The sequence below is a fragment of the Marmota flaviventris genome, chromosome 8 (assembly GCF_047511675.1).
Source record: "Marmota flaviventris isolate mMarFla1 chromosome 8, mMarFla1.hap1, whole genome shotgun sequence".
NCBI lineage: Eukaryota > Metazoa > Chordata > Mammalia > Rodentia > Sciuridae > Marmota > Marmota flaviventris.
This window is the reverse complement of record NC_092505.1, coordinates 83,524,278-83,551,785: the sequence shown is the minus strand read 5'-3', so window position 1 is coordinate 83,551,785 and position 27,508 is coordinate 83,524,278. Positions and strand designations below refer to the sequence as shown.

General features: G+C 32.5%; 1 protein-coding gene and 1 pseudogene across 2 annotated transcripts in view; both read right to left on the bottom strand.

The window, feature by feature from the left end:
- Pros1 (protein S) overlaps nt 1–27,508 on the bottom strand; it is an 84,245-nt gene that overhangs the window by 25,966 nt on the left and 30,771 nt on the right. For both annotated transcript variants that reach the window (XM_071615434.1, XM_027943178.2), the window contains exons 3-7: nt 27,100–27,124; nt 8,640–8,726; nt 5,425–5,547; nt 5,196–5,327; nt 2,018–2,143 (exon numbers count right to left, since the gene is read on the bottom strand). In XM_071615434.1, coding sequence (XP_071471535.1) covers nt 2,018–2,143; nt 5,196–5,327; nt 5,425–5,547; nt 8,640–8,726; nt 27,100–27,124 — 493 coding nt within the window. The remainder of the gene's footprint in view (nt 1–2,017; nt 2,144–5,195; nt 5,328–5,424; nt 5,548–8,639; nt 8,727–27,099; nt 27,125–27,508) is intronic.
- Nucleotides 19,491–20,886, bottom strand: LOC114098952 (heterogeneous nuclear ribonucleoprotein K-like; annotated as a pseudogene).

Sequence of the window (27,508 nt, the reverse complement as noted above, 5' to 3'; positions counted from 1 at the left end):
AAAACAACAGCTTGGGGCAGATGGGGAGAAATAAAACCCACAGTAAATGGATAGAGTCAACTTTGGTTTTGCCATGCATACAATGGCTGTGATGCTCTACAGAATTGCTACAAAAATGAAGGTTAACATCGTCAGGCATGATAGTGCATGTCTGTAATCCCAGCGACTTAGGAGGCTGAGGCATGAGAATGGCAAGTTGGAGACCAATTTCAACAACTTAGGGAGATCTTGTCTCAAAATGAAAACTTAAAATGGTCTGGGTATGTGGCTCAGTAGTTAAGCACCCTGGGTTCAATCCCCCTGTATGCCCTACTCTACCCCACAAAAAAAATAAAACAAAAAGGTTTTTGGTGACTTTTTACTATCATGTCAGGTGTTGACTAAATATCTGCAACTTATTTAGTGACCTCACATCATTCTATGACCACAATGCCTAACAGAAAAAGCAGAAATGACACTGAAGCAATGGCAGTGAGCAGTAGGTATAGAAAGTTTTACATCCATATCTTTTATTTATTGAATGATTGAATGAATGATTTTGTGGTGCTGGACATTGAACCCAGGGCCTTGTGCATTCCAGGCAAACATTCTACCAACTGAGCTATATTCATGGCCCCTTATATCTATTTCCTGATTTTTCAAATATAAACATCATCCATTGGGTCTCAGTGATAAAAGACATTGATTTAGCTCATTTCCCTTTATTCCCTCATTTTCCTCCTCTACTATGCTGCCCATTTTTATATTTGCATAATTTAAAACGTCCTAATGTCACCATTATGTCTTTTATTAATGTGCAAGCGCCTTGATTGTTCCACTACTTTCATGAGAAGTTTTTCACTCTCCACCACTTGAATGGAGGAATTATCAGCTACCACTTGGTTCTGCTTACTCTTCTTTATCCATTATACTTTCTGCCTACCAAATGTCATTCTTCAATTCTCTTGTGCGTGTGTAAGGGTAATGGTCTTAATTTTGACAATAGGATGAATCTAAAAATTAAACATTATTCCATCCAAGTAAAAAAAAAAAAAAGTGGTTAAAAAGAAATATTATATATAATATTATATATAAACATTATATATAATATTATACATAATATTTCTTTATATATAATATATAACTATAATATTATATATAATATTTCTTTTTAACTATATATATATATATAGAGAGAGAGAGAGAGAGAGAGAGAGAGAACTTGCTCCCTCCCCCCAATATACATATGTACATTACACAATTGAAAAATTATTTTTTATTTGATCAGTTTTATCCATGATATTAAATTCTTCTTAAAATTTTAAAAATTTTGAAGGAAGGTGTGAAATTATTTGTTTATCATGATAAAATTAAAAAAAAAAACCTCTAATATATTTAAGCTACCTAAGGCACACATGGCAAGACCTGTACAGACAAGGAAGGAGATGCAACTCGCAGGGGCTAGCTCAAATCCATGGACAATGACATTACTGATCAATATTTCTCAACTTTCTCGTGCTAGAGCCTCATTTATTTATGATAATAGAGCTACATTATGTTCCACTTAGAATTAATGACTTATATATGCCTGAAAGCTTGGAATAAAACCTAAGGTTTTTAACCAGTGTCATTGTTTCAGTCTCATGGAAAAAATCATCCAACTGTTTAAAGGCAGTTTAAACTTCTGTCTCTCTTTTGTATACATGTGTTTTTGCTTTCAGGCTGAAATTTTCTTTATCTTCAAATATTATTTAAGTGATGTTAAAATATGTTTATCTTGCTTTTATTGTACATGGAGGTCTCCAACTCATATGTAGTTTTAAGAGCCAAATAGAGTACATCATATTAAAACTAAATACCATGCATCTTAGGTAATTTTATTCTGGGAAGAAAGCCAATGATCACCCAATCGACCAAGCTAAATTAAAAAGTAAATAATAGGAGTGCTACTGTCAAATAAAACCAATGCTATTGAATATCAGCTCAGGATTCAAGTCCACCCTCTCCACCAGCAGCCTTGATACCACCACCATTCTACCTTCACAAGATGCTGATTTAGGACTGTATCTGTAACCTTCAGGGCATTCACATTCAAAGTCTCCTGGGAGGTTCTTGCACACAGCTGTGCCACAAACATTTGGCTTCAAGGAACATTCATCCACATCTATAAATTAAAACAATAAATTAAAAATAAAAAACATTTTTCCAATAGCAGAATATGCCGAAAAAACAACCCTCAATTTGTGTTTCCTGAATCTAATTTATACAATGAGATCACAGACTAACTTTGGAACAACAAAATATTAAATCAATCATCACATTTTAATTCACTAAATATGATTTGTTTATATAAATTCATAAGAAATTTGATTGATATTTGACATGTTTCTTTATCATTACATAAAAATAAAGAGGGATTTAGTTGGGCTGGGGATGTGGCTCAAGCGGTAACACGCTCACCTGGCATGTGCGGGGCACTGGGTTCGATCCTCAGCACCACATAAAAATAAAATAAAGATGTTGTGTCTACCGAAAACTGAAAAATAAATATTAAAAAAACACACACACTCTCTCTCTCTCTCTTAAAAAAAAAAAGAGGGATTTAGTCATTTTCTTACCTACCAGGTTAAGGTATAAAAATAAATAAATCAATAAGAGACTCAACTATTTCTTAATAGTTTTCATGGATACGTCTAAATACAAGTTTCTGAGACATGGTCTTGAAAGTATCTTCATTTCTTAGTATCACAAATATAAAATATGAGACTGCTTATCTGTTTTAGCTTCTTGGGAAATAGACATCTAATCTGTTCACTATAATTGTTGCCTGAAGTATTCAACAATGAATCACATTTAAAATGGGATTGAAAAAAAACATAAAAAATAAAATAAAATGGGATTGAGGGAGGTCTCAAAGTATTCATAAAGCTGCTGTTAATCTAATACAAATTTTAGTGTCAAATTAATATTCCAAAAATTTCAGATGCGTTTATTATATTACATGGTAAAGTAAGAAATAAAATATGGACTGTAACTAGTTACTAGATAAGTTTTTACTTAGGAGGAAAATGAAACAAGTAACAGAAAAAGTCTGATGGAGATGAAAGTATTAGTGAAATTTTCTCACCTGTACTCATTGGAGAAAGACAAATTCAAAATTGAAAATGTATTTTATATTCCAAAAATTGTCAGGATTTTTTTCCAAAGAAGAATAACTAAAACTTCAGACTTTATTTAAAATAACTGCACAAAAATAATGGAATCAATACCTTGTGGTAAGGGAATTTTTCTACATTTGACTGTATCAATATCAATATTCTGAGTGTGACATTGTACTATAATATTTAAAGATGTTACCAATGATAGAAATTGGCTAAAAGATACCTGTGATCTCTATTATTTCTTACAACTTAATGTGAAGCTTTAACTACTTTTAAATAAAATTCTAAAGAAGAATAAAATTTCATATCTTTAAAAAAAGCAAAAACATACAAGTTATTTTGTTTGAGTATTACTGAAAGGAAACACACAGATCAATTGAATTTAGGTTATAATACACAGCTTTTATGATTTTACACTGACATCTAATGCCTGTTGAAAAGGTTTATTTTTTCACATTTAGGAAATTACTGGCAACTTGATCCCAAGCATTTCCACATCTTGGCAAATGTTCCACTGAAATAGTTTTATACATATTTTTCTAAAAGCTCAGTACTCTATTATGAATGTATCATGGGATAAGGACTATGTAAGTGAAAAATATAAAAACATATGTTCTGGTCAACAGGGACATTCTTATTTTTTAAAGGAGTTTTTATAAGTATCTGTGTGTTTGTGTGTGTGTATGTGTATGTGTGTGTGTGTGTTAATTCAGTGGATACGAATTAAATACATTTTAATTTTAAAAAGTCATAAGTTATTTAAAAGAACAGTCTAGTATTTATAGGTAAAAATAGGAGTGGGTCCTATTTATACAATGAGCATGGTTTCCAGAAATTATGATGGTTTTCTTATGAGACCATTATTCTAATTACCTGAATTTTCTCATCTAGGCAGAAAAGATATATGTTCACAAATTGGATAATGGTCTAGAAGAAATTGTTAGTAAACACAGTTTACTTCAGAGTAATATAACTAGACTTTAAATAATATAGCAAACTGGATAATCTAAATACTATGATGCAGTAATGGACAAATCATTTCTTGAACATGAATCCCATGTAGGAATTTACCAAAATCAATATGAATAGGGGGTTGATCAAGAAAACTTCACATTTTAGTTTACTGAAATTTTTTATTCTAAGAAAGAAGAGTAGGAGGAAGAGGAGAAAAAGAAGAAGAAAGAGAAAGCATAATAAGAAGAGGGAAAAATTGTATTAAATGTTTCTAGTTTCTACAGATAAAATCTGGTTCCAGGCTGGGAAATTTTGGTTTTACTTAATCACATACCTAGCACAAATTAGAGCAGTTTAATGGAAGTTACAGTATACAAGAGAAAAAAGTCAAAATTTGGGGAACAGGGAAAACAAAACAAATATAGTAGTGAAATGTCTTGTTATAAAGCTACACTGAGAGTGATCATGTAAGTCTGAAGGAAAAAAAAAAAAAACTTAGGAACAATAATGTCCTCTTAAGTAGGAAAAGAGAAAGAAAACCAGATCTTCATCATTTCCAAAACCACAAATACAAAATGAGGTGCAAAATAAAGGGTTTATTTTGGAAATCTTTAGAGTTACATTGGTTTATATCTCAGAAATTTGGAAAAGGAATAATAAAATTCAATGAAAGAGGTTATTAAGGATGGTCATGGAAGTCTTTTTTATAGTTTTTATCTTTTTGAAATAAAGGGAGTAATATTAGGTAATATTTGAAAACAAAGGATACAAAATACTTTTTACAAAGTCTGAAGCATGCAAAGATCTACCTGGAAAGCTCACTTTATAATAAATTTTTTCTATTTTGATTTATAATAAAATTATTGAAATATGCATACATACATGAGCACCCACACAATGAGAAAATGAAAATATTCTTGTTATCAGTATTGTAAACTAAAAGGTAATCCAATAGTATCACCAGGCTTCAAGGTGGATAAAATTGTATATATACTATAAACACAATGAGAGCATTTTCCAAGAATTTCCTGAGGAAATTCCTCTAGTTGAATGTTGTTCTTACACAGTAAATAAATTTTTATTCTATTTTCTTATTCTTACCTTTGCAGTCTTTTTTATTTGAAAGCAATATGAAACCACTTCTACAGGAACAGTGGTAACTTCCAGGTGTATTATCACAAATCTGGCTGCAACCACCATTTACATTTGAGGCATCTTTGCATTCATTTATATCTACAAAGGAAAAATAAATTATTTTTCAAATAATATGACCTGTAGGGAACTTTTCATGTGTCCAAATCAGATGAGCTAAATTGGAAATTATACATACCAAAATCACACTTTTCTCCTTGCCAGCCTGATTTGCAAATGCAAGTGAATTCAGCTTGGCCATCTTTGCAGCTCTCATATCCTTCTTCATTACAAGGTAGAGGATTGCACTGGTCTGGAATAGCTGAAGGAAATGGAGACCTATTTAATTTTTATTTCATGCTATAGTGAAATTAATTTGCCTTTCAATAGAATTTTTATATGAAGCTTATAACTAATGAAAAAATATGACTCCTTCCTTCAAATAATGCTTTTTCAAAAAAAGTGAGTCCATTATACAAACATTTGTAAGTATTTTATGAAAGAACACTACTATCATATTGCAAGTATATATAATATTTTATAACTATAATGTAGATTTTTTTAAAAAACATATTGCCTTTTTTGATTCTAAAAACAATTCCATGACTAAAGCAGACCAAAGAAACCTCTCTCAGTAGCAATGGGAAAAAAGAACTTGGGACTTCCTAATTGGGCCACAATAGAATAAAAGGACTTAGTTTATCTTCATGCCTTCAATAAGTAATCTCATCAAAATATATAAAATAATGGTTTCCAAGAATTGCAGAAAACTGATTCCTAAGGGAAAGTAAATTAAAAAAATAGAACTATATTCCTGTCTGGAGATGTCTGCATGCAACAGTGCAGGAGTCAATTAGAGCACTGGTCTCCCCAGATGGAGAAGACAAATACTAAAGTTTGGGAAGGTCAAAGAAGAACTGAGAGTGGGGATACATGGAGAGAGAAGGGCAGAGACTAACTCTAGAGATCTAGGGTCCTCAGCTGAATAATGACTTGCACAGGACAATTTCCAGAGCTCACATAGGGTTAGATGTGGTTCATTTTAGACTAGCCAGACATTAAAATCTCAAGACATATATATATATATATAAGGAATCAGGTAGAAACCTCACAAGGTTGATAATCCTCTTATTAGGGTTAAATTAGCGTTATGTTTAAGGCTTCTTCCAGGATGCCTTAATCAATCTTAAAATCAAGCCACAAAAGATTTGTTTTTAACTTACTCTAAGTTACTTAGCTGAGTGTCAGACCCAAATCAAAGACTATTTGGAACAAGACAACAGAACCCAGAACTAAACAACATGAACTTATTTCTTCTTTCTTGGCAATTATGGTACCTTGCTCCTTGTTGTCCAATGTCTAAAACCTGTTGTTCCACATATTTGACCACTTCTATTAATTTAAGGAAGAAGAGTAAATCTGATCCTATTATTCCATATTAACCCTAACTGGAAGTCCCAAATCCCTTTTCCTATTGCTACTGGGAATAGTATAGTTTGTTCTGTACAATATACAATCAAAAATTACTAGTCATTCAAAGAAACAAGAAAATATACCCTACAATCGAAAGAAAAATTCACTGATGAAAAATATCTAGGAATGAGAGACATTATAAAAAGCAGAAAAATAAGTCAATATAACTATTATAAATGCATGCTATATGCTCTAGTAGTAAACATAAGCATGATAAAGCTATATAATAGAGTCATATAGGACTTAGAGACATGTAAAGTACAATATATGAAATGAGAAATAAATGAGATAGGTTAAAAGTAAATTATACTTAGCAGAAGAAAAGAAGAATAAATTTCAAGACACAGATATTATCCAAAATGAAAACAAATAAAAACAAAACAATAAAAACCCCAAACCCAGAGTAGCAGTAACTTGTCAACCAACATCAAGTGATCTACCATATGTGCTGTTAAAGTTCTAGGAGACAAAGAGAGAGGTATGGAAAAGGAAAAAAAAGAGTAAATATTGATAAATAACTTTGGTAAATTAATTTTCCAAATTTGATGAAAAACTATGAACCCAGAGATCGAAGAAGCTCAACAAAGCCCAAGTCAAATAAACTTAAAAATATAATTTCAATTTAAATTACAACCAGTGACAAAAAGAAATCTTAAAAAAGTCAGACTGTTATGTTAAAAGTATAAATGGTCTGTGGTCTAACACTTCCCTAAAAGACAGACTGTCAGATTAGATTAAATAGCAAGAGCCAAAAGACACTCACTTAAAATAGATTTTTACTTTTATCACAATAATAAGTTAAAAGTTACTGAATGGAAAAATAAACCATGAAAAGATTAATCAAAAGATAACCCCAGTGACTATGTTAACATAAGATAATGTTGATTTTAGAATAAGAAATATTAGCAGCGAAAATACATGTTAAAAATTGTAAGACAAAAAATGTATTAAAAAGTATTATAGTGCTGTTTTATATTTTCTTCATAAAATATCATAGCAAATTTTCACTATCTTAAATGACGTGCCCATTTCTTTCTTTACTTATTTGGGGTCTCTTTCTCTTTGCCTTTATTAGACAGTGCAATGATCGCTTGTTTCTTACACATCTGAACACCTGTTTGTCAATTCTTTGTAGTTATTTGTACAAGTTCTTCCCAATACATTCCCCTTAGCCAGAGTGAAATGTCTGTTTATAAATCCATAATTAACTAATCTAACTAAAACCTAATTAATTCCAGAATTTTTAAAAATTCTCATAAAACCAAGGTATTTTGAAAAGTAGTAGTAAATTAGATATTAGTTTAATGATAATAAATAGTTTGTTATCAAACTATTATTTTCCAAGCCTTTAGTAAATAGAAAAAAGAAAAAAAGATGAAGTATGAACTAAATACATGTGATCAGGCAAACTGTTCAACCTATGTAATGACAACCACTTTACACTAGAGAAAATGAAAATAAACATCTAGATTAATGCCAATGCTACAAGTAAAATATCCACTGAAAAACTTCCCAATTTACATCTTGCATTTTTTCTCTTGGACTCTCAGTTGGAAAATTGGCAAATGAGAAAAATATTGTCAATTAAAATTATCACTAGGCTTTAAGTAAATTTCAGAGGCTAATTTCATCCACATAACATTTTTCACATTTATAATACTGATGTCCCAAAGTTCATAGAATAAATATGACTACTTTGATCTATCAATCAACCATGACATTTGGTCCATACTACATGATTGTGTATGTAACAACAGCTAAACTAAAGCTGCTAAGAATAAAATTCCTAAAGTCAATGACCTAGCCCTTACTAAACAAGAACTTATTTGAGGGCTCATTTGTTGATTTTTGAACATCAGTTTATAGTAACATGATATATTTTACTTGCAGGGTTTATATTTTGCTTTGCTTTGTTTTGGGAATCCATGGTAGAGTGCTTACCATTGATACAGCTCCTTAGGTCAGGGTAAGCATTAGATGATTGACGTGCAGCAGTGAACAATCCAGCTCGGAAGGAGCCAAGACAAGCTGTAGAGAAAAACAAATATAATCTTAGAGCAGCCACACTTAGTTGATTTGCAATCATGGTAGAAATTATTCTAAGAGGTAAGATTTTATGCTTCTATCGATTCACAAGATTTAGTATTCAAAATATCAACCTTAAATGTTTTCATCAATTTTTTTCTGTCAAAGTTGAGTAGAACATATTGATTAAACCAAAAGACTGTTTATAAGATTTAAGTAGTATATTAGCTTTAAGTTTCTACATTTAAACAAGAGGAAAGGCACAGTACATTGTTATGCTGCATGATTCATGTATATCTAAAATATACTTTGATGAACACTGAATATTAAAACATTATAGGATACTATATAAGTTAGTTGAATAAAAACCAACACAAATGCATAACCTCTAAATTGTCAATGGTCTAAGAATATATAAGAACATGTATAATATGGGGAAAAAATATTTGGATGCATTTTTAAATTCAAAGTTCTTCTGGTTGTTCTTCATTGAGGAGTATTAGAGGTGAAAAAGTAATCAAGTTGCCACTGAAGAAAATGGGTCTGGCATATTCTTGATGTCTCTTCTCCACTTGAGGGGATGAACTACTACTGTTTAAGCTGAATCAGGGAGGTAGAATTCTATAACTAGGTTTTAAAAATTTTTTTTTTTGTAATTGTAGACAGACAGAATACCTTTATTTTATCTGTTAATTTTTATGTGGTGCTGAGGATCGAACCCAGTGCCTCAAGCATGCTAGGTAAGCGCTCTACCATGAGCTACAGCCCCAACCCTATAGCAAGGCTTTTATTACCAAAGTTTACTGATTGAGAAATTTGTGGGAGATTATTCTGTGCTGATGCATTTTTTTTCTCAGCTATTCATCAAAACATTGTATGACGTATGGATGTAATTTAGTTCAATTCCTCCATAACATCTGAAATTTCTCTTTTGTTAGTATTAAATGAATATCATCAACTACCCTACTAACAAGAAGATGCAAACTCATTCTTTCACTTGATAAACAATCCATTTCAAAATTTATGTTATTAACATCATGATTTAATTCAGTTTAAAAGTTGAAATCCAGGACACTGAGCATTTCTTTTATGCTGATCTGCTTTCAGGAATATTTGAAAACAAATCTTACTGACATGTTCCCTTTAGGTACTTTGAGGATCAGGATCCACTGACCATGAAATTTTTCTTAAAAGGTTCCTGTCAGTCCAGTCCTAAGACAGCACTGCTGATAAATATAGGTTTTCTAAGTCTTTGAGAAAGATGTTCAGAAGAGATAGAAAGTCTGCAGAATGATTTAAAAGGACTATCAGCTCTCACAAACTCAGCTTCTTTATTATCAACTTCCTTCATTATCACCCAGACTGCTGCTTCTATGTGTTCTTCCTATTCAATTCTTGCTACATTCCTATGCCAGCTGGGTGATTTCTAACTGCATCTTTCCATCATTATCCTATGATATTTTATACCTGAGATAACATTTTTTCAAAAGACTTTTTTGCTTGTATTACAATTGTTTTTGTCGTGTAGATAAGTTGGGTTTTGCTCAGATTGTTGAATTTCTGGTTTATATCTTCTACCAAAAACTAACCATATCCCCATACCTGTATAGGTTCTCCTTTTGACCTCATTTATATTCATAATCACTTCACTAGTCCTTCAAACTGTTTGAATCCTTCCTTCAAAAGGAGTTTTATTGGACCAATTTGCAAAGCGAATAAAATCTTGGGAAACATCTGGAATGTCCCATTCTAGCTTCCTGTCTTACACAAGGTAGTATGAAATTAATTTCTTAGTTTCTGACTGGAAGATATTTCTGACACTTGGCACATCATGCTGTGGTTGAGATATCCAGCCTTCACTATGTCAAGTGATAGCACTCTTATTGGACAGCCATTTGAATTTTTAATTTCATTATGACTGAAGATGTGTTCATTACAAACCATTAAGGGAATCCAAAAGACATGGTAGTTAATTTATATCTTGCTGCACTGTCCTGCTAGAATAACTTACAAATTTTTGTGCCAAAATTTCCATTGTTGTTTAACTTTTGTTTTCAAAGGGGTCCAGGTGTAACTCTGTCAATAAAGCATCACCATTTCTGGGAATCATGGGTGTTATAATTAAGTCAACAGGAATTAGTGTTTCTGGTTGCTGAAGTTAACTTCTAATGTTACATAGAGACTAAAACAATATTTGTATAATTGCTTAATATCACAAAGCAGGCATACTTCATTCCTTCTGTTCTGACTACCACTCTGTGAAGTTAAATATAGCAACCTGACATTTATTGCTAGTAAACTATGAAAAAATAGCTAAGAAAACAAAAATAAAACACTTAGGGACTTTAACTAGGGATTATTTAGTGTCCAAAATATATTTCCTAATAGCCACTGAAGGCATTTTATACATCACTGCATTGTTCAGATAGTCAACAACTTACTACAAAAGATGGTGCTTTGGTTATCTTTTGTTGAACAACAAATCATCTCCCAAATGAGGAGCTTAAATAATCAGTATTTTGCTTATGATTTGTGAATCAACTATTTGAAAAGGGGTTTAGAGGCTGTTTTTGGAAGCTCTGCAGCACATGGAGACAGTCAGGGCAGTTGGAACTGGGTGAAAAGCCTTTCCAAGATGGTTATTTACTCTTGTGTGATACAACTTGTGCTCCTCAGCACTTTCTCTCCATGTGCTATATCATGTGTCAGGGCCTCTCCTCATTGTTGACTCTCTTTTAGCATGCTGATCTCAAAGTCGCACTTCTTTCATGATGGCTAGCTTTTAAGAAGGAGAATGCAGAAACTGCTAGGTCATTGTACTCACTTGTACTAAGGGGCATTGTACTCACTTGTACTATATTCTATTGATCAAAGCCATCCTAGGGTCCACCCAAGGAGTAAAGAGTGGGGAGATGAAATCTACTTCTTGATAAGGAGGTGGCCAAAGACATTTCAGATGAATGTGTAGAATGGGAGAGATTTTTGCATCATCTTTGAAAAATTCAATTCATCATATATAGATTCAATGGTTTATTTGAAGTCAGTATGCATTTAAGTTTCCTGTTGCTGTTATGAAAAATCATCATGAACTTAATAGCTTTAAGCAATACAAAATTATTTTCTTTCAGTTATGTGTATCAGAAATCTAAAATAACCCTCTCCTCAGTCTATACCTAAAGGACTTAAAAACAGCATACTACAGGACACAGCCACATCAATCTTTATAGCAGCACAATTCACAATAGCTAAACTGTGGAACCAACCTAGATGCCTTTCAACAGATGAATGGATAAAAAAATATGGCATATATACACAATGGAATATTACTTAGCATTAAAAGAGAATAAAATCATGGCATTTGCAGGTAACTGTAGGTAACTCCATCCGGAGTTAGGAAGATGATGCTAAGTGAAGTTAGCCAATTCCAAAAAAACAAATGCTGAATGTTTTCTTTGATATAAGGAGGCTGATTCATAGTGGGATAGGGAGGGGGAGCATGGGAGGAATAGATGAACTCTAGATAGGGCAGAGGGGTTGGAGGGTAAGGGATAGGGCATGGGGTAATTAATGATGGTTGAATGTGATGATCATTACTATTCAAAGTACATGTATGAAGACACGAATTGGTGTGAATATACTATGTATACAACCAAAGATACGAAAAATTGGGCTCTATATATGTATATATTGTTGTCATATATAAATAAAAAATTTACATAAAAAAGTCTAAAAGGAAAGTGTCAGAAGAGGTTCGTTCCTTCTGGAGACTTCAAGGAAATGAATTCCTTGCCTTTTTCAGCATCTAGAGGCCATCAGCATTCCTTCCTCATTGTCTCATCCTTGTATCACTCCCAATTCTAGCTCCACCATCTCATATTCTACTATTGACTCTGACCTCCTATACTTTTTTATAATGATTTGCTGCATTATGGGAATCCCCTTCAATAAACCTGGATAAAATACTCAGTTCAAAATCCTTAGTCACATCTGTAAAGTTCCTTTTGCATATAAGGTACCATCATGTGTTCTGAGGATTAGGACATGGATATCTTTGGGGAGTCATTATTCTGTCTACTGTGGGGGGTTATAATATTTTCCATTGAAATAATATCTTCCATCAGGTGGTCTGTCTGAGGCCCTAAGAAACCTAAGCAGTTTTAGGTCTTGTAGGTGCTTCCCTTTGGTTCATACATTCCTTCTTTGAATCACCCACTCCCAATCACCAAAGGAAGAAAAAAATAGCTTATTCTAGTGTGGAGATTTTATTAGGATAACTGTGTTTGAGAAAACATAATTTTGAATCTCTGGACAAATCTGACAGTGAACAATAGCCAAAATTTGAAAGCCCTGGAGTAAGAAGTCCAGATGAAATGCTTCATGTGATGATTAGGACGCAAGACCAGACTACAATGTAGCTATGGCCCATAAGGTATCTCATATGTAGGCCTATATTAATGTGTGTGATAATGTTTTTATGAAAAAGTACATGTAGAATTAGTGGGAAAGTCATCTGCATGGCTACTCCAAACCAGTGCAATACAGAACCCTCACCTCCCCATTTCTCTTTCTTACTGTACAACAGGAATGGGGGAAAGCAAGGAGACTAGGAATGTATGAGTTGGAGAAAGGATGTTCCAGTTTTTGTATCCTGAGGAAACTTCCATAAGAAATGGAATTATAAATAGAAATTAAAGCCATCAGGGATAAAAAGGTTAAGAAATAGGTATAAAAGAAGATTCAGTAGTCAAGAAAGAACATCTCAGAGACAGATCTTGGTTCTAGATCATCAGGATTATTACATATATTTTTTCCCAATTAATTTTGTTAAGGACTTAACTATTTGGTTCCCTTTTGCCACCTTCTGTAGTGACTACTGTCCTAGTTAACTTAATTTGCAATTCTAAAAAAATTGGTTAGTCACTGCAACCTAATATAAAGTTGGATTATAACGGAGTCAAAGTCAGATGAATTTTTCTTTTCTCCAAGAATTTACTTTATACCCTCCCCACCTCGCCACTGGGTTTTTTGGGTTTTGTTTTTCGGTACCGTGGATTGAACTCAGGGGTACTCAACCACTGAGCCACATCCCCAGCCCTACTTTGTATTTTATTTAGAGGCAGGGTCTCACTGAGTTGCTTAGTGCCTTGCTGTTGCTGAGGCTGGCTTTGAACTTGTGATCATACTGTCTCAGCCTCCCTACCAACTGGGATTACAGGCATGCACCACCATGCCCGGCCCAGCTGCTGGTTTATAAGTCACAGAAGAAGAAATCATATAGAAATCTGAATGTTTGCTCATTTTGATGTCAGTAAAGTTATTCATACTTCTTTGATGGTAGGCTATTATTATTGTTTATAAAGCCCATCAGTTGCTTTTTTAAAAATACATACATTCTCCCATTCACTCTTAGGCAAAAATCCAAATGAGTTTATGTGTATTTTTAAAATTTGTATGTGTTCTTATAAAATACATATTTACAATTTTCAGTCTATAAAGTTTTTTGTTTCTGTAAGTGGTTTTGTATTGCATATCATGTTCTCTAACATTTTTATTCAGTGATGAATGTTTATGATCTATTTATGCTATTACGTATTTGTTGCTTTCAACTACTAAGCATTATTCCCATAGTCCACAATTCCAGTTTTCTAATCCTCTCTACCCATGCTAGATAATCCAGATTGCCTCCAACTTCCCACCTCTGCAATAGTGCCGCAGTGGCATCCTCAGGGATGTCTCCTTGGTAGCTACATAAGAATTTCATGGAAATAGACACACAGGGTAGAATTGTGGTATCACTATATAGGCATGTAATAAATAATTCTTTGGGGTATACTCCCACACAGAGCATGAAGACTTCTATTTGCTGTTTAATGTTTGCCAGACTAATAAGTAATACATGATATCACATTTTTCTGAATTCTAATGAGATGAGACATATATTCACATTTTTTAAAAAATTAGAGTTAATTTAATTACCTCCTCTAAAAACTCTTCATATTTTATAACCATTTCTCTATTGATATTTTTTTGTTGTTCTTCTGGAGTTGCAAAAGTTTAAACACTTGTAAAAATCACCTTTCTGTTACCTCACCTCCACCTCGGTTTGTTTTTTCAGTTTTTACAATGCTAGAGATTGAATACAAGATTGAACTTGTGTATGCTAGGCAAATGTGTTACCATAGGGCTGCCAGACTTCCCATCTATCTTGTAACCTTACCTTTCATGGTTTTCTTGTAATGTTTCTTAATTTTTTTATAACCAAATTTATTAGTCATTTTGCCTTAAGATTTGCGCATATAAAGTTTTTCTTCCATGATATTAATCCCAAAGATATTCACCCACATATTTTCATAAATTAAACATTTTTGTCTATATTCTACCTACAATTCACATTTGTACTTGGTGGTAATTATTTTTATACTAATAGTTGGTTACTTTTCTCAATTCCACCTTCTAAGCAATCCATAGTAATTTGCAATGTCATTTTTAGCAATTATTAGGTTACTATATATACATGCATCTTTCTATGAACTCTGTTCAGCTCCATTTAGGTCTGGTATTCTGACAATACCAAAGAGTTTTAATTCTACAGTTTTTTTTTAACCATTAATATTAGATCAGATGATTTTCCTTTTTAGCCTTTTGGTATGTGTGGATTTTTTTTCAAATCTTGAACTGAGTTTATTAAATTGCTTTTACAAAATTAAAACATCAGTGCTCTAAATCTGGGGAGAATGGATCTCTTTGTATAGCATCACTCAATTCAAGATCATGAAATGTCTTTCCATTATTTCAGTTCATCTTCAATGGCCTCAATTTGAGTTTTAAAATTTTCTCCATAGAGGTTTTATGTACACTTAAGATACTTCTAGATATTTTATGGAATTTGCTGCTTTTATGAATGGTATTGTCTTTTTAATTTTCTGCTGAACTATTGCTGTGTAAAAAAAGAGCTACTTGGAATTTTTATAGGGTACACTTAGAACTATCTAAATCTTTTTGTTCTAGTATTTTGCCTTTGAATTCTATTTCTTTTCTAGGCATATCTTATCAATTATAAATAAATAATGACAGCTTATATTTTGGTTTATGATTTACATATCCCTTATTTTTTTCACTCTTATTGCATTGGTTGTAACCTCCATTGTTTCTTATTCTCAACCATAAAGAGACTCTACCCAATGTTTATCAATTAGGTATAATGTTTATTGTATGTTTTTGTCTTCTTTCTTTTGTGTGTGTATCATAATGATCATATATGTCACTTTGCCCAAAACATTTATCTGGTGTTTGGAAGATAAATTATATGGTTATTCTATATTTGACCTTTATCAAGCTCAGAAACTTCTCTTATAGCTTGACAGTTTTTTTAATCATAACAAAAGTCGTAATTAACCTGCTTTTTCAATATGAGCTAAAGTAACAGTATACTATTTTGTAAAGAATTACACTGCTAGATTTCCTATTGTTAAACTAACTTTGAATTTCTGAAATAAACTCTACCTTTTCTTGTTATATTATTTTTACCAAACTTTTGATTAGATTGGATACCATTTTATTTAGGATTAATTCAGAAATGAAAGGAATTATTTTTTTCTTGTATTGTCCATGTCTGGCTATAGAGTCAAGAATATACCAGACTCATGGGTTAGATCTTAGTACAGAATCTTTTTCTATTTTAGGACAATTTTATAAGAAATAAAACAATAATTTCTTTAAACTTGAATGAAATCATCTGTAAAACAATCTGGGTCTGGATTTTGGAGCAGATAAGAGGACGTCAAAGTTTTAACTTGTTAGTTCTGGTTTGCATAATCAAATTATTTTTCATTGCTTCTTGTGAAATTGAAAAAATTTACCTATTTTTCTGGGAACACAGCAAGTTTAAATTTCCAAATGAATTTTGGTCATAGATATTTGAAATATTTTGTGATTATCTTCTTAATCTATATGGGTTTAAAACATTTCCTATTTCCATTCTCTACTTGTTGTATTAGCATATCCTCTTTCTCTTTTTGGTTCTTCCTTAATTATTCTTGCCAGAGGTCAGTCTAATTTATGAATCTTTTGTTTTTCATTTATTTTTTATCCCTGTTTGTATTTCTTGTTACTAAGGGCTTGCTCTATTCTTTTTTTTTTTTTCTTTTTAACTTAAAAGCTTAGGTTATATTTAAAATCCTTAAATCCATCCTTTTACTGCTGCCTTAGGAGTCAGCACCCCACCCCACCCACATTACAGGTCAAGCCAATCTTCAGTCTACCTAGAGGTTTCTTATACTTGTTGTTTTAAAATTTTATTGTGTTATTTTTAATGCCTGGAACCCTACTGTTTTACTTGAGTTGCGCTGAAAGGAGGGAGTCAGCAGCCTGGATTAATTACCTATTTGGCAGAACTAGACACTAGAAATGATTTTCTGATGTTCACATTCTGCTCAGAGTTCAGTACTCTTCCTAGGAAGTTTCTCCCCCATTAACTGGATCACCCACTCTATCAGCTGATATTTTCAAAGATCTATAGAGATGGTGGAGTTATTTTTTTCCTAAGGAAGAAAACAACACTAAACGCTTATGTTTGAGGAATTGTAGGTACAGTTCTGTGGTACAGCACTTGCCTAGTGTGCACCCCGTCCCTGGGTTCAATCCCCAGCATTACAAATGTGCTTGTAAGTTTGTATGATGAAATCCAGGTTATTTCAATTCCAAATCATGTATTTTCAAGGCAAAACATGGAGTATGAGAATCAAATAAAGTACTTTATATGTCCCTGAAACATTAAATGTAAACACTGTTCAAAGAGTATAAGCTATAGTGATCTAATTTCTTGAGTTATGGTAATTAGTAAAATTACTGCTGGGCTTAGCAGAGACAAAATTATAGTATATATTTTTTTTGTAACTAGGACTGTTATCCCATATAATATGCAATCAAATGATAGAAAATTTAGCTTCAGTAGGGGATTTCATTTTTCTTTTTTTAACAATAGGATTTACCATTTATATCTCAATAAATATATTTTGAAACATATATAAGAAACAAAATTTGAATCAAAAACAAATCATAATCAAAAGTATATTTTTATTTCATATGATGGGTTAATTAAATAAAAAGTTCACATTTGATGAAAGATTGACACAGTAAAACAAATGTGTGTGTATATATTTATTTATTTACTTACTTATTTGATATTCCAAAACCCTAAAATCAGAAAAAATAGTTATAACATACATTTTTAAAAAAACAGAACCTGAAAAGTTAAAATAAATAAATAAATAAATAAATAAATAAATGAGTTGCCAAACCTGACACAGCTAGAAATTTTTAGGTCTGGTTGTTTTTTGGCCGGGGGCGGGGGAATATTATGAGTTTTTTTGGTACCAAGAATGGAACCCAGAGGCTCTTAACTACTGAGACACATCCTTAGCCCTTTTTAATTTTTTTTATTTTGAGGTAGGGTCTCACTAAGTTGCTTAGGGCTCCAATAAGTCGCTGAGGCTTGCTTTGAACTTGTGATCTTCCTACCACAACCTCCAGAGATGCTGAGATTACAGGTATGTGTCACAGCATCTTGCCTCCTTTTTGTGTGTGTGTGTGTGTGTGTTTTGTTTGTTGGGTTTTTGTTGTTGGTGGTGGGAGTGGTTGTAATAGCAGTTGTGGATGTGTTTGTTTGTGTGTGTGTGTGTATGTGTGGTGAGGTTTGTTTTTATTTTTTATTTTTTTTAACTTTTGTTTTTTATCATGATACCAAATAAAAGGAAAAGAGAAGAGAAAGTTGGGTGGAGCTAGAAAAGAGGAAGTTGAGAGGGATACATGGAAAAAAGAAAAATATTTATCTAAGGAACTTCCCCAAAACACATTGATGCTGTATTAAAATGCAGTTTGTCTTTATTCAAGTATACTATGTGATCAGAAGAATGTATCTTCTAGAGTGTTGCTTCTGCAGAAACAGTTTTATTATATAGCCCTAAGAAGCAACAATTAATACAATTAATATTTTTAAATACAAGCTTGTAATTTTCTAAATGTGTACATCTTTATGGGGTGCATTATGGTAATTCAATGCCTGTATAAAATGTGGATTAATCAAATCCTGGCAATAAGCATTGTTTTTTAGGTTCACTAAATTTATTTTTAAAATCATAAAATGTTTCTTGCAAAAGACATTACATTCTTTCTGCACAATTCTCTGAACAGATGCCAGGGACATGTGGACTATTGTTATTTTCCTCCCTGTCCCAACTCCCAAAATATTTACAGTGACCACAAACAAAGTAAGGTGCTCACAATAATTACATGGAAGGATTTTTTTTTAAAACCATCAACAATGGCAAAAAATAAAATCCATATGGATGTGTAATTGATGTGATTCTGCAATCTGTATATGGGCTAAAAATGGGAGTTCATAACCCACTTGAAGCAAAGTGTGAAAGATGATATATCAAGAACTATGTAATGTTTTGAACAACCAACAATAAAAAAAAGAAAATAAAGCAAAATACTGATAAGCATAAAAAAAATAAAAAATAATAAAATCCATGCTATTTCAGAATTTCAATGTTAATTTTTGCATGCCTCCCCAACCTTACTTGTAAGGAACTAAAACATTATATCTGGTGAACAGCAAAGATTTCTCTACACATCATATGCAGAACACCTGTGAAGCAGAAGAATGCTGGTTTTTAAACAGCAGATATAAATAAATAAATAAATAAATAAATAAATAAATAAATAAATAAAAAGATGCAAGACTCCTTCAGTTCTTCTCTAGTCTTAGAAAATCTTTCCATAACACTGTTTCACACTTTCCTGCAGCAAATACTGTGCATTCTGTATCTGGTCCTGTGTTCCTGTGATGGTAATGATCAGATCTTTGGATCTTTCTAAAGGCTCATCAGTTTTGACTCATGACAGATTTGCTTAATCTGCTGACCACATTTACCAATAATAGATCCAGCCAAATCTTTGGGAATAGTTACTAGTGTTGTAATAATAGGTCCACCAAGATTGCCATATAAGCCATATCTCTTGCATAGGAATAATCATATCCAGAGCCAACCTGTGGTTCATAAATCGTTTGCCATTCTGATGGGCTCCCTGTATTTATCACAGAGTCCCATTGAAACAAACCATGCCATCATAGCCCTCTCCAGCTCTTCATCTTCTGTCACAGGCCATTAAATCTCCTCCTCTAGTTGGTGGTGGTAGAGGAAGAGGAAGATTCCGAGCTCTGCTACCACTCCAGCCACCTCAACCAGGTCATGTAAAAATAGTCATGTAACAATAGTCCACGTGTTCCAGGATGAGAGGGAGAAGGTCTTCCAGGAAGGCTCATATTATCATAATCTCTTCTAGAGGGAGGCATCGGACACCCACCCCTTCCAGGTGACATTCTGTTGAAACCACCTCTTACCTACATGGGAAATCCCACCTGATGTCCACAGTCATCAAACCTCACTGTAAAACCACCATAATCATATGATTCATCATAAAAATTGGGATCATAAGGCTGTGCACATCCTTTGATGGGAGAATCAGATATAAGATCAAGGATGATCTTTTGTGCTCTCTGCCACTCTATCAGGCTTTTCTCCAATAAGAACAACTCTGTCAGTGGAATGAGGGCAGCATTCCTGGAAAAACTTGGTTGTTGTCTGTTTTCTTGAAGTTCTTTGATTTTAGCACATTTGACCCCAATAATTCTTCCTACAGACTCTGATGAATCAACAGTCTCAACTTTCAGTGAAAGTTGCTTCCTTTATAATGTTGGTAATTTAAACATTCCACAGCATCAGACTTGAGCAGGAGCTGCCTGGTCACAGTGGGTGATGGTAACTGCAGGTTCTCTTCCAAGTAGAGACGATTTTCTTCAGAATTTTTCCCATAGTTTCAATATTAGCACTGATACTCAATATGCACTTGGGGCCCAGCTGTGGGACTGAAATACTGGCATAGTAGTTCGACTGGAGAGCCTTAATATTTTTGCCTCCTTTCCCGATCACAGCCCCAGCATTCTTGCTCTGAAGCCGAATTGGTAATTCAACCATCTGATCAGTGTGTCTAGATCTTTTAAATGCTTGCTTCTCTTCTATATCTTCTGCAGGGGACTTACCAAATTCACCACTGGTTTTGGTGTTGGGGAAAGTTTCCTTGGCTGTTTAGTTTCCATTTTCTTGTAATAAATGGTTGCAAACAAGTGAAATGCAGGCAAATCGTTGAGTCAGTGCAACAGAGAAACAGAGGATAATGGGGACTGCAGTGCTGTCACCTGGAGCTCCCTCTTTTTTTCTCGTTCACACACTCACTGGCAATAAAAATTTTTGTCTCTTCAGCCATTAATTATTTCTCTGTGTTGGAAACTTCATACTCTTTTGGTCATTTTGAAGTAAATCATATGTTATTTCACCCAATAGTTAAACAATTGTGCTAAAGAAGAATAAGACTGATTCCTCCACTTGGTGTATTTGGTGCCCTTTATGGAATTTCTTTAAGTCCCTCCTCATACCTACCCTTCTTCACCTCTAGTGACCTCTACTCCATTCAGTTCATCTATAAGATGGAATTATTGGTTTCCACAATGTTTATCTTTCTGCATCTGGCTTGTTTCACTTAACATAATGATCTCTAGTTCCATCCGTGTTGATGCAAATAACATGATTCCATTCTTTTTATGGCTGAAAAGTATTCCAATGTGTAAATACACCAGTTTTCTTTATTTATTCATTCACTGAAAGACACCGGGGCTGATTCCATATTCGGACTAGCGTGATGGTGCTGAAATATACATGGAGCGCAAGTTTCTTTTTGATATAAAGATTTCCTCTCCTTTAGGTAAATACCCAGTTCCAGAAATGCTGATCATGATAGTTCATGATAGCTGATCAGGTTAGTTTTTGAGATATCTCCATATTTTTCCATATTATAGTTGTAATAATTTATATTCCCACCAACAGTGTATAACAGTTCCCTTTTCTCCATATCTTTGCCAGCAGTTGTTATCTCTTGTGTTTTTGATGATAGCCATTCTAACTGAAGTGAGATATCTGTGGTTTGATTTCCCTTTCTCTGATGATTAGTGAAATTAAGCATTTTTTATGTATTTGTTAGCCATATGATTTTTGATAAGTATTGTATCTGTTTAATTCTTTAGCCCATTTTTAAATTGGATTATTTGGATTTTGTTTGGTTTGGGCCTTTTTGTTTGGTTGGTTTTTCTTTTTCTTCATTTTTCTTTTGTGTGTGTGTATGTGTGTGTGTGTGTGTGTGAGAGAGAGAGAGAGAGAGAGAGAGAAAGAGTCTGTGTTTAGCCTTTTGAGTTTCTTATGTATTTGAGATATAATCCTTTGTCAGATATAGAATTTGCAAATATTTTCTCTCATTTCATATATTATCTTAATCCTGTTTGTTTATTTTGCCATTCAGAGTTTCTTATTTTGATGTATTTCCACTTGTCTCTTTTTACTTTTTTTTTTCTTTTTGTTTGCCTGTGCTATTAGATCCTATCTACAACAAAGTTTAGAAATGTTTCCCCCACTTTTTTTCTGGCAATGATGTCATAGGTTCAGGTTTAAGATTTAGGGATTTCATGTATTTTGAGGGTTTTTTTTTGTGTGTATGTGTGTGTGTCTGTCTGTCGTGTGTGTGTGTGTGTGTGTGTGTGTGTGTGTGTGTATGATGAGAGGAAGAGATCTAGTTTCATTTCTCTGCATACGCATATCCAACTTTGCCAATGACACTTTTTGAAGTGACTGTCTTTTCTCTATTATATGCTCTTGGTCTTTTTGTCAAAAATCAGTTCTCTGTATTAATATCTGGGTTTTCTGTTCTCTTCTATGCCACTACCATGCTGCTGCAGTACTTACAGCTTTGAGGTATGTTTTGAAGTCAGGTATTGTTATGCTTCCAGATTTTTTTTTTAAGTCAGGATCTTTTTAGCTATTTTGGATCTTTTGTAGCCTCATATAAATTTTAGGATTTTTTTTCCCTATTTCTCTGAGGAAAGTTGACGTTTTTTGATGGAATTACATTGGTTCTATAGATCACTTTGGGTGGTATGATCATTTTAACAATGTTAATTCTTCTAATACAAGATCATGGATACATTCTCTTTTCATGTCTGTACTTCATAATTTCTTTCATCAGCGTTATAGTTTTCATTGTAGAGATTTTCACTTCCTTGGTAAAATTTATTCCTAAATTTTTATATCCATTATGTTTTGGATTGTTTTCTTAATTTCTTTTTCAGAATGCTCATTATTTGAGTATAGAAATGCTACTGTTTTTTTGGATGTTGATTTTGTATACTGCTACTTTACTGAATTTGTTTATAAGTTCTATCAGTCTTTATGGAGTATTTATATTTTTCTATATCATATCCAAAAGTGGATAATTTCGCTTCACTGTTTCAATCTGGATGGATTTTATTTCTTTTTCTCTTAAGAGACTTTTTTTGTTTGTTTCTTCAGCCATTAATCATTTCTAAGTATTGGAAACTTCATACTCTTCTAGTCATTTTGAAATAAATCATATGTTGTTTCACTCAATAGTTAAACAATTGTGCTAAAGAAGAATAAGACTAATTCCTCCACTTGGTGTTTTTGGTGCCCTTTATGGAATTTAAGTCTAATTGCCTATTTGCTCTTGCCAAGATTGCCAGTAATGTATTAAATAAGAATATGAAAGTGGACATTCTTGACCTGTTTCTGATTTTAGAGGAAACACTTTGATTTTTTTCCCATTTAGTATGATATTGTCCTTTATTATTTTGGGGTATGTTCCTTCTATAGCTAATATGTTGAAAGTTTTTATCATGTAGGTTGTTGGATCTCATTAAATGCCTTTTCTGGATCTATTGAAATGATCACTTTTTTGTCCTTAATTCTGTTGATATGCTGTTTCACATAAATTGAGTCATGTATACTGAGCCACCTTCCATCCCTGGGATGAATCCCACCTGATCATGGTACATGGCCTTTTTGATATTCTCTTGAACTTGGTTTGCAATTTCAACATTTTATTGAGAATTTTTTCATCTTTTTTCATAAGAGATATGGATCTGTAGTTATATTTTCTTGTTGTATCCTTTTCTGGTTTTAGAATAAGGGTAATGCTGGCCTTACAAAATGAGTTTGGCAGAGTTCCTTCCATTTCAATATTTTTGGAATAGTTTAAGTAGAGTTTGGAGTAATTCTACCCTAAATGTTTTGTAGAATTCAGTTATAAAGCCATCAGTTTCTGGGCATTTATTTTTAACGAAAGATTTTTTAATTACTGCTTTAATCTCACTACACATTAGATTTTCCATTTCTTTTTAGATTTTTTATTTTTTATTCAATTTTAGTTAAGTTGTACATATTTATGAATTTATTTTTTTCTAGTTTATTTTTCAGCTTTGTTTTGTTTTTTGTTTGGTTTGGTTTTTGTTTTTTTGGCACTCCTGGAGGTCTCTGCATATGCTAGGCAAGAGTTTTACCAATGAGTTACATCCTCACACCTAGTTTTCCAGTATTTTGGCATATCATTGTTTATAGTAGTTTTTAGGATCCTTTGTATTTCTGTGATATCAATAGTTTTTTTTTCGTCTTTGATTTTATTTATTTGGGTCCTCTCTTTTTATTTTGGTTAGTCTAGGTTCAGGTTTGTTGATTTTTTTTATATATTTTCAAAACAACTCTGTTTTGTTGATCATTTGTATTATTTTTTTAGTCTTGATTTTGTTTATTTCTGCTCTGATCTTTATTATTTCTTTCCTTCTAATAACTTTGGGTTTAAGTCTTTGTGGTGTATTGTTAGATTGTCTATTTGAGATCTTTCTAGCTTTTTGATGTATGTGCTTGAGATTTTTCCCTTAATTTATTCCATTAACCATTGGTCATTAGGAATAAACTGTTAAATTTCCATGTATTCACATATTTTACATTATTTTTATTGTTGTTGATTTGTAGTTTTAATCTATTGTGGTTTGAGAAGATACACGATATGATTTCTTTTTTTTTAATTATTAAGACATAATTTGTGACCTAACAAAGTTAGCTTTCCTAGAGAATATCCAATGTGCTGATGAGAAGAATGCGTATTCTGTTACTATTGGATGAAATGTTTTACAAACATCTATTAGGGGCATTTTCTCTATATTATGATCAATTCAGATGCTTCTTTGTTGAAGTCTGTAAATTTTTATAATCAAATATTGTCTCTTTTTATGATAAAATATTTAAATTCCTATCTAAAATTGAGAAGTTCAAACAGTCTTGATAGTCTTTCTTTTCAATAGCACATATCCTTGGTTTTTGTTTAGAAAGTAAGGAATTTAATATAATTTTCAAGGGAGGAGATCTTTTTCATGGATGCACACCTATATTCCATTATCCTTTTAAGATACAGTAGCAAGGGGCTGAGTTTGTGGCTCAGTGATAGAGCACTTGCCTGGCATGTGTGAGGCATTGGGTTTGATTCTCAGCCCCACCAGAAATAAATAAATAAATAAATAAATAAAGGTCCATCAACAACTAATAAAATATTTTTTTAAAAAGATACAGTAGCAAAAGGTTTTAGAAAATCTTGTATTTTCATATATATTGACACAAATAACATCACCTCAATTAATTTTTACCATGGCACTTTTCCAAATTTGATGGGAATTGTTGAAGTTTGATATTAGAGAAGGGAAAAGAAGCAAGTCAAAGAAAATTGGAATAGAAAAGTCAGGGGGAAAATGAAGAGTACTAGCATAACAAACATTCTACTAAGTGCTTTGAAAACATTCTCTTTTCATTTTCCTGCAAACCTATTAAGTAAATTGTTTCTAGCTAGCTGACAAATGAGAAAAACTATATCTCATAGAAGCTAGTTTAAGATCTTTAAGTGTTCAAAGTAAAGATACTACTGCATTGATGTTTTAGTGTTGGTAACAGGGTGAACTAAGATGTAGTATGTTATTGTTGAGTCTTTTGAGCTCAAAATATGCCACAAACATAAGATGCTGACCATCATGTGCACTTTAAAAAATGGAGGAGTAAATATTTCCAGAGCTATGGGAGAATTCCTGGCTCTACTAAAAGGACTTCTATCCAGGGTCTTGGACTCTTAGTTTGTTAATTGTCCTGAAGGACAAATGTAAGTTCTAAACATACTTTCAACATCAGGCTCCCTAGGAAAAGAGGAAAGGTGTAAATGTTCCTCTACCTTGGAATTTTTGCCTGGGTACTCAGAACAAGACAACACAAAAACAAACAAACAAACAAACATAAAGCCCCAAACAATAATTAAATTATTCAATTTCAAGAGAACTATGAGTTTAATAGACATTATTATTTGAAACTTTATATTAAAAATTCTTAACTGGATAGTTATTAATGTGTATCAGAGCCCATTTATATTTTTTTCCAATAATTTACTTTTCATTTCCTATTGGCTGTGATGAGAATGGTGAAAGCGCATACATGAAGAAGATTCTAAGCCTAAAGGGGGAAAGAAAGAATACCTCTGTTCTGGAACCATGAAATCAGCAAGAGATGCAAAAATTATATTCCATTATGATTGGAAATGCTGACAACTACCCTAGTACTATTTATGTAAAATACTTCTATATTTGCTTTAATAAAATTGGAATGTTGTTTTCTTTCATTGGCATTTAGTTAAAATCATTTAATCTATATGAGTATGGAAATATTATCTCATTCCTTGAGAGCCCAGAGTCATAGCCCAAAATAGAACCTAGAAAGGATACTGAAGGAAGGACTGAAATGGTGATACAAAGAGAGAAGATATTAGTAATCTCTACAAATGTCTAAATGGTAATTATTTATTCAATAAAGTCTGAACAATTTAGAGATCTTTCCTTTCATTGAAAGATAACCCATGAAACTCACACCTATAGAGAATTTCTCGGGCATCTATAGAGAATGTCTGGGGCCAGACATGGTGGGGCATGCCTGTAATCCTAGAGGCTCAGGAGGCTGAGGCAGGAGGATCACTGAGTTCAAGCCAGCTTCTGCAATTTAGCAAGGTATTAAGCAACTCAGTGAGACCAAATACAAGGGCTTGGGATGTGGCTCAGTATTTGAGTGTCCCTGATTCAATCCTCAGTACAAAAAAATAAAATAAAATAAAAGAGAATGTCTGGGTACCTAAATACAACTCAGCCCAAAGACTCTATGAGAAAGATACAAGATTGAAAAAGATGAAGTCAGAATGCCCTATGGTAATTCAAGAATCATTCCAAATTTGTTTCCATGTCTTTAAATAAAAGGACAGCAAATATTTTATTTTGAAAGACAATGAAATTATATATGGTGCTATATAGAGGCGGAGAATTAAACATGAATATATTTATGTTCCCTTCTATGCCTAAGATTATAAGATCAAGATTCTTTGAACTTACCTAAGTACTTTGGATAGAAATAATCCTAGAATAAAAGAAAAAAATATGTATATTAGCAAGCCTAAATTTCATTATAGAATTAAAATTTAAATGTTATAATATTTTTCATGTTAAAGACAGAAATAATTTAGATTTAATTTTCACATTTTAAATTTATTTTTGCAGTAAAATATACAAACAGTAGATAATTTAAGCCAACAATATGACTAGAAATAAAGGACCACTGATCAATTAAATCATGTTTCAAAAGTTTCCAGTCTAAAAGCAGGTTCTGTTTAAGATGACAAATATAATCACATATGTCCCCTTTTTGTAAATCTTTTTAATTTTCCATAATGATTAAGTGCCCATTTGATACATTTTATATCATGATGATTACTCACACCAGATTCAATGTTGAATATGGGTG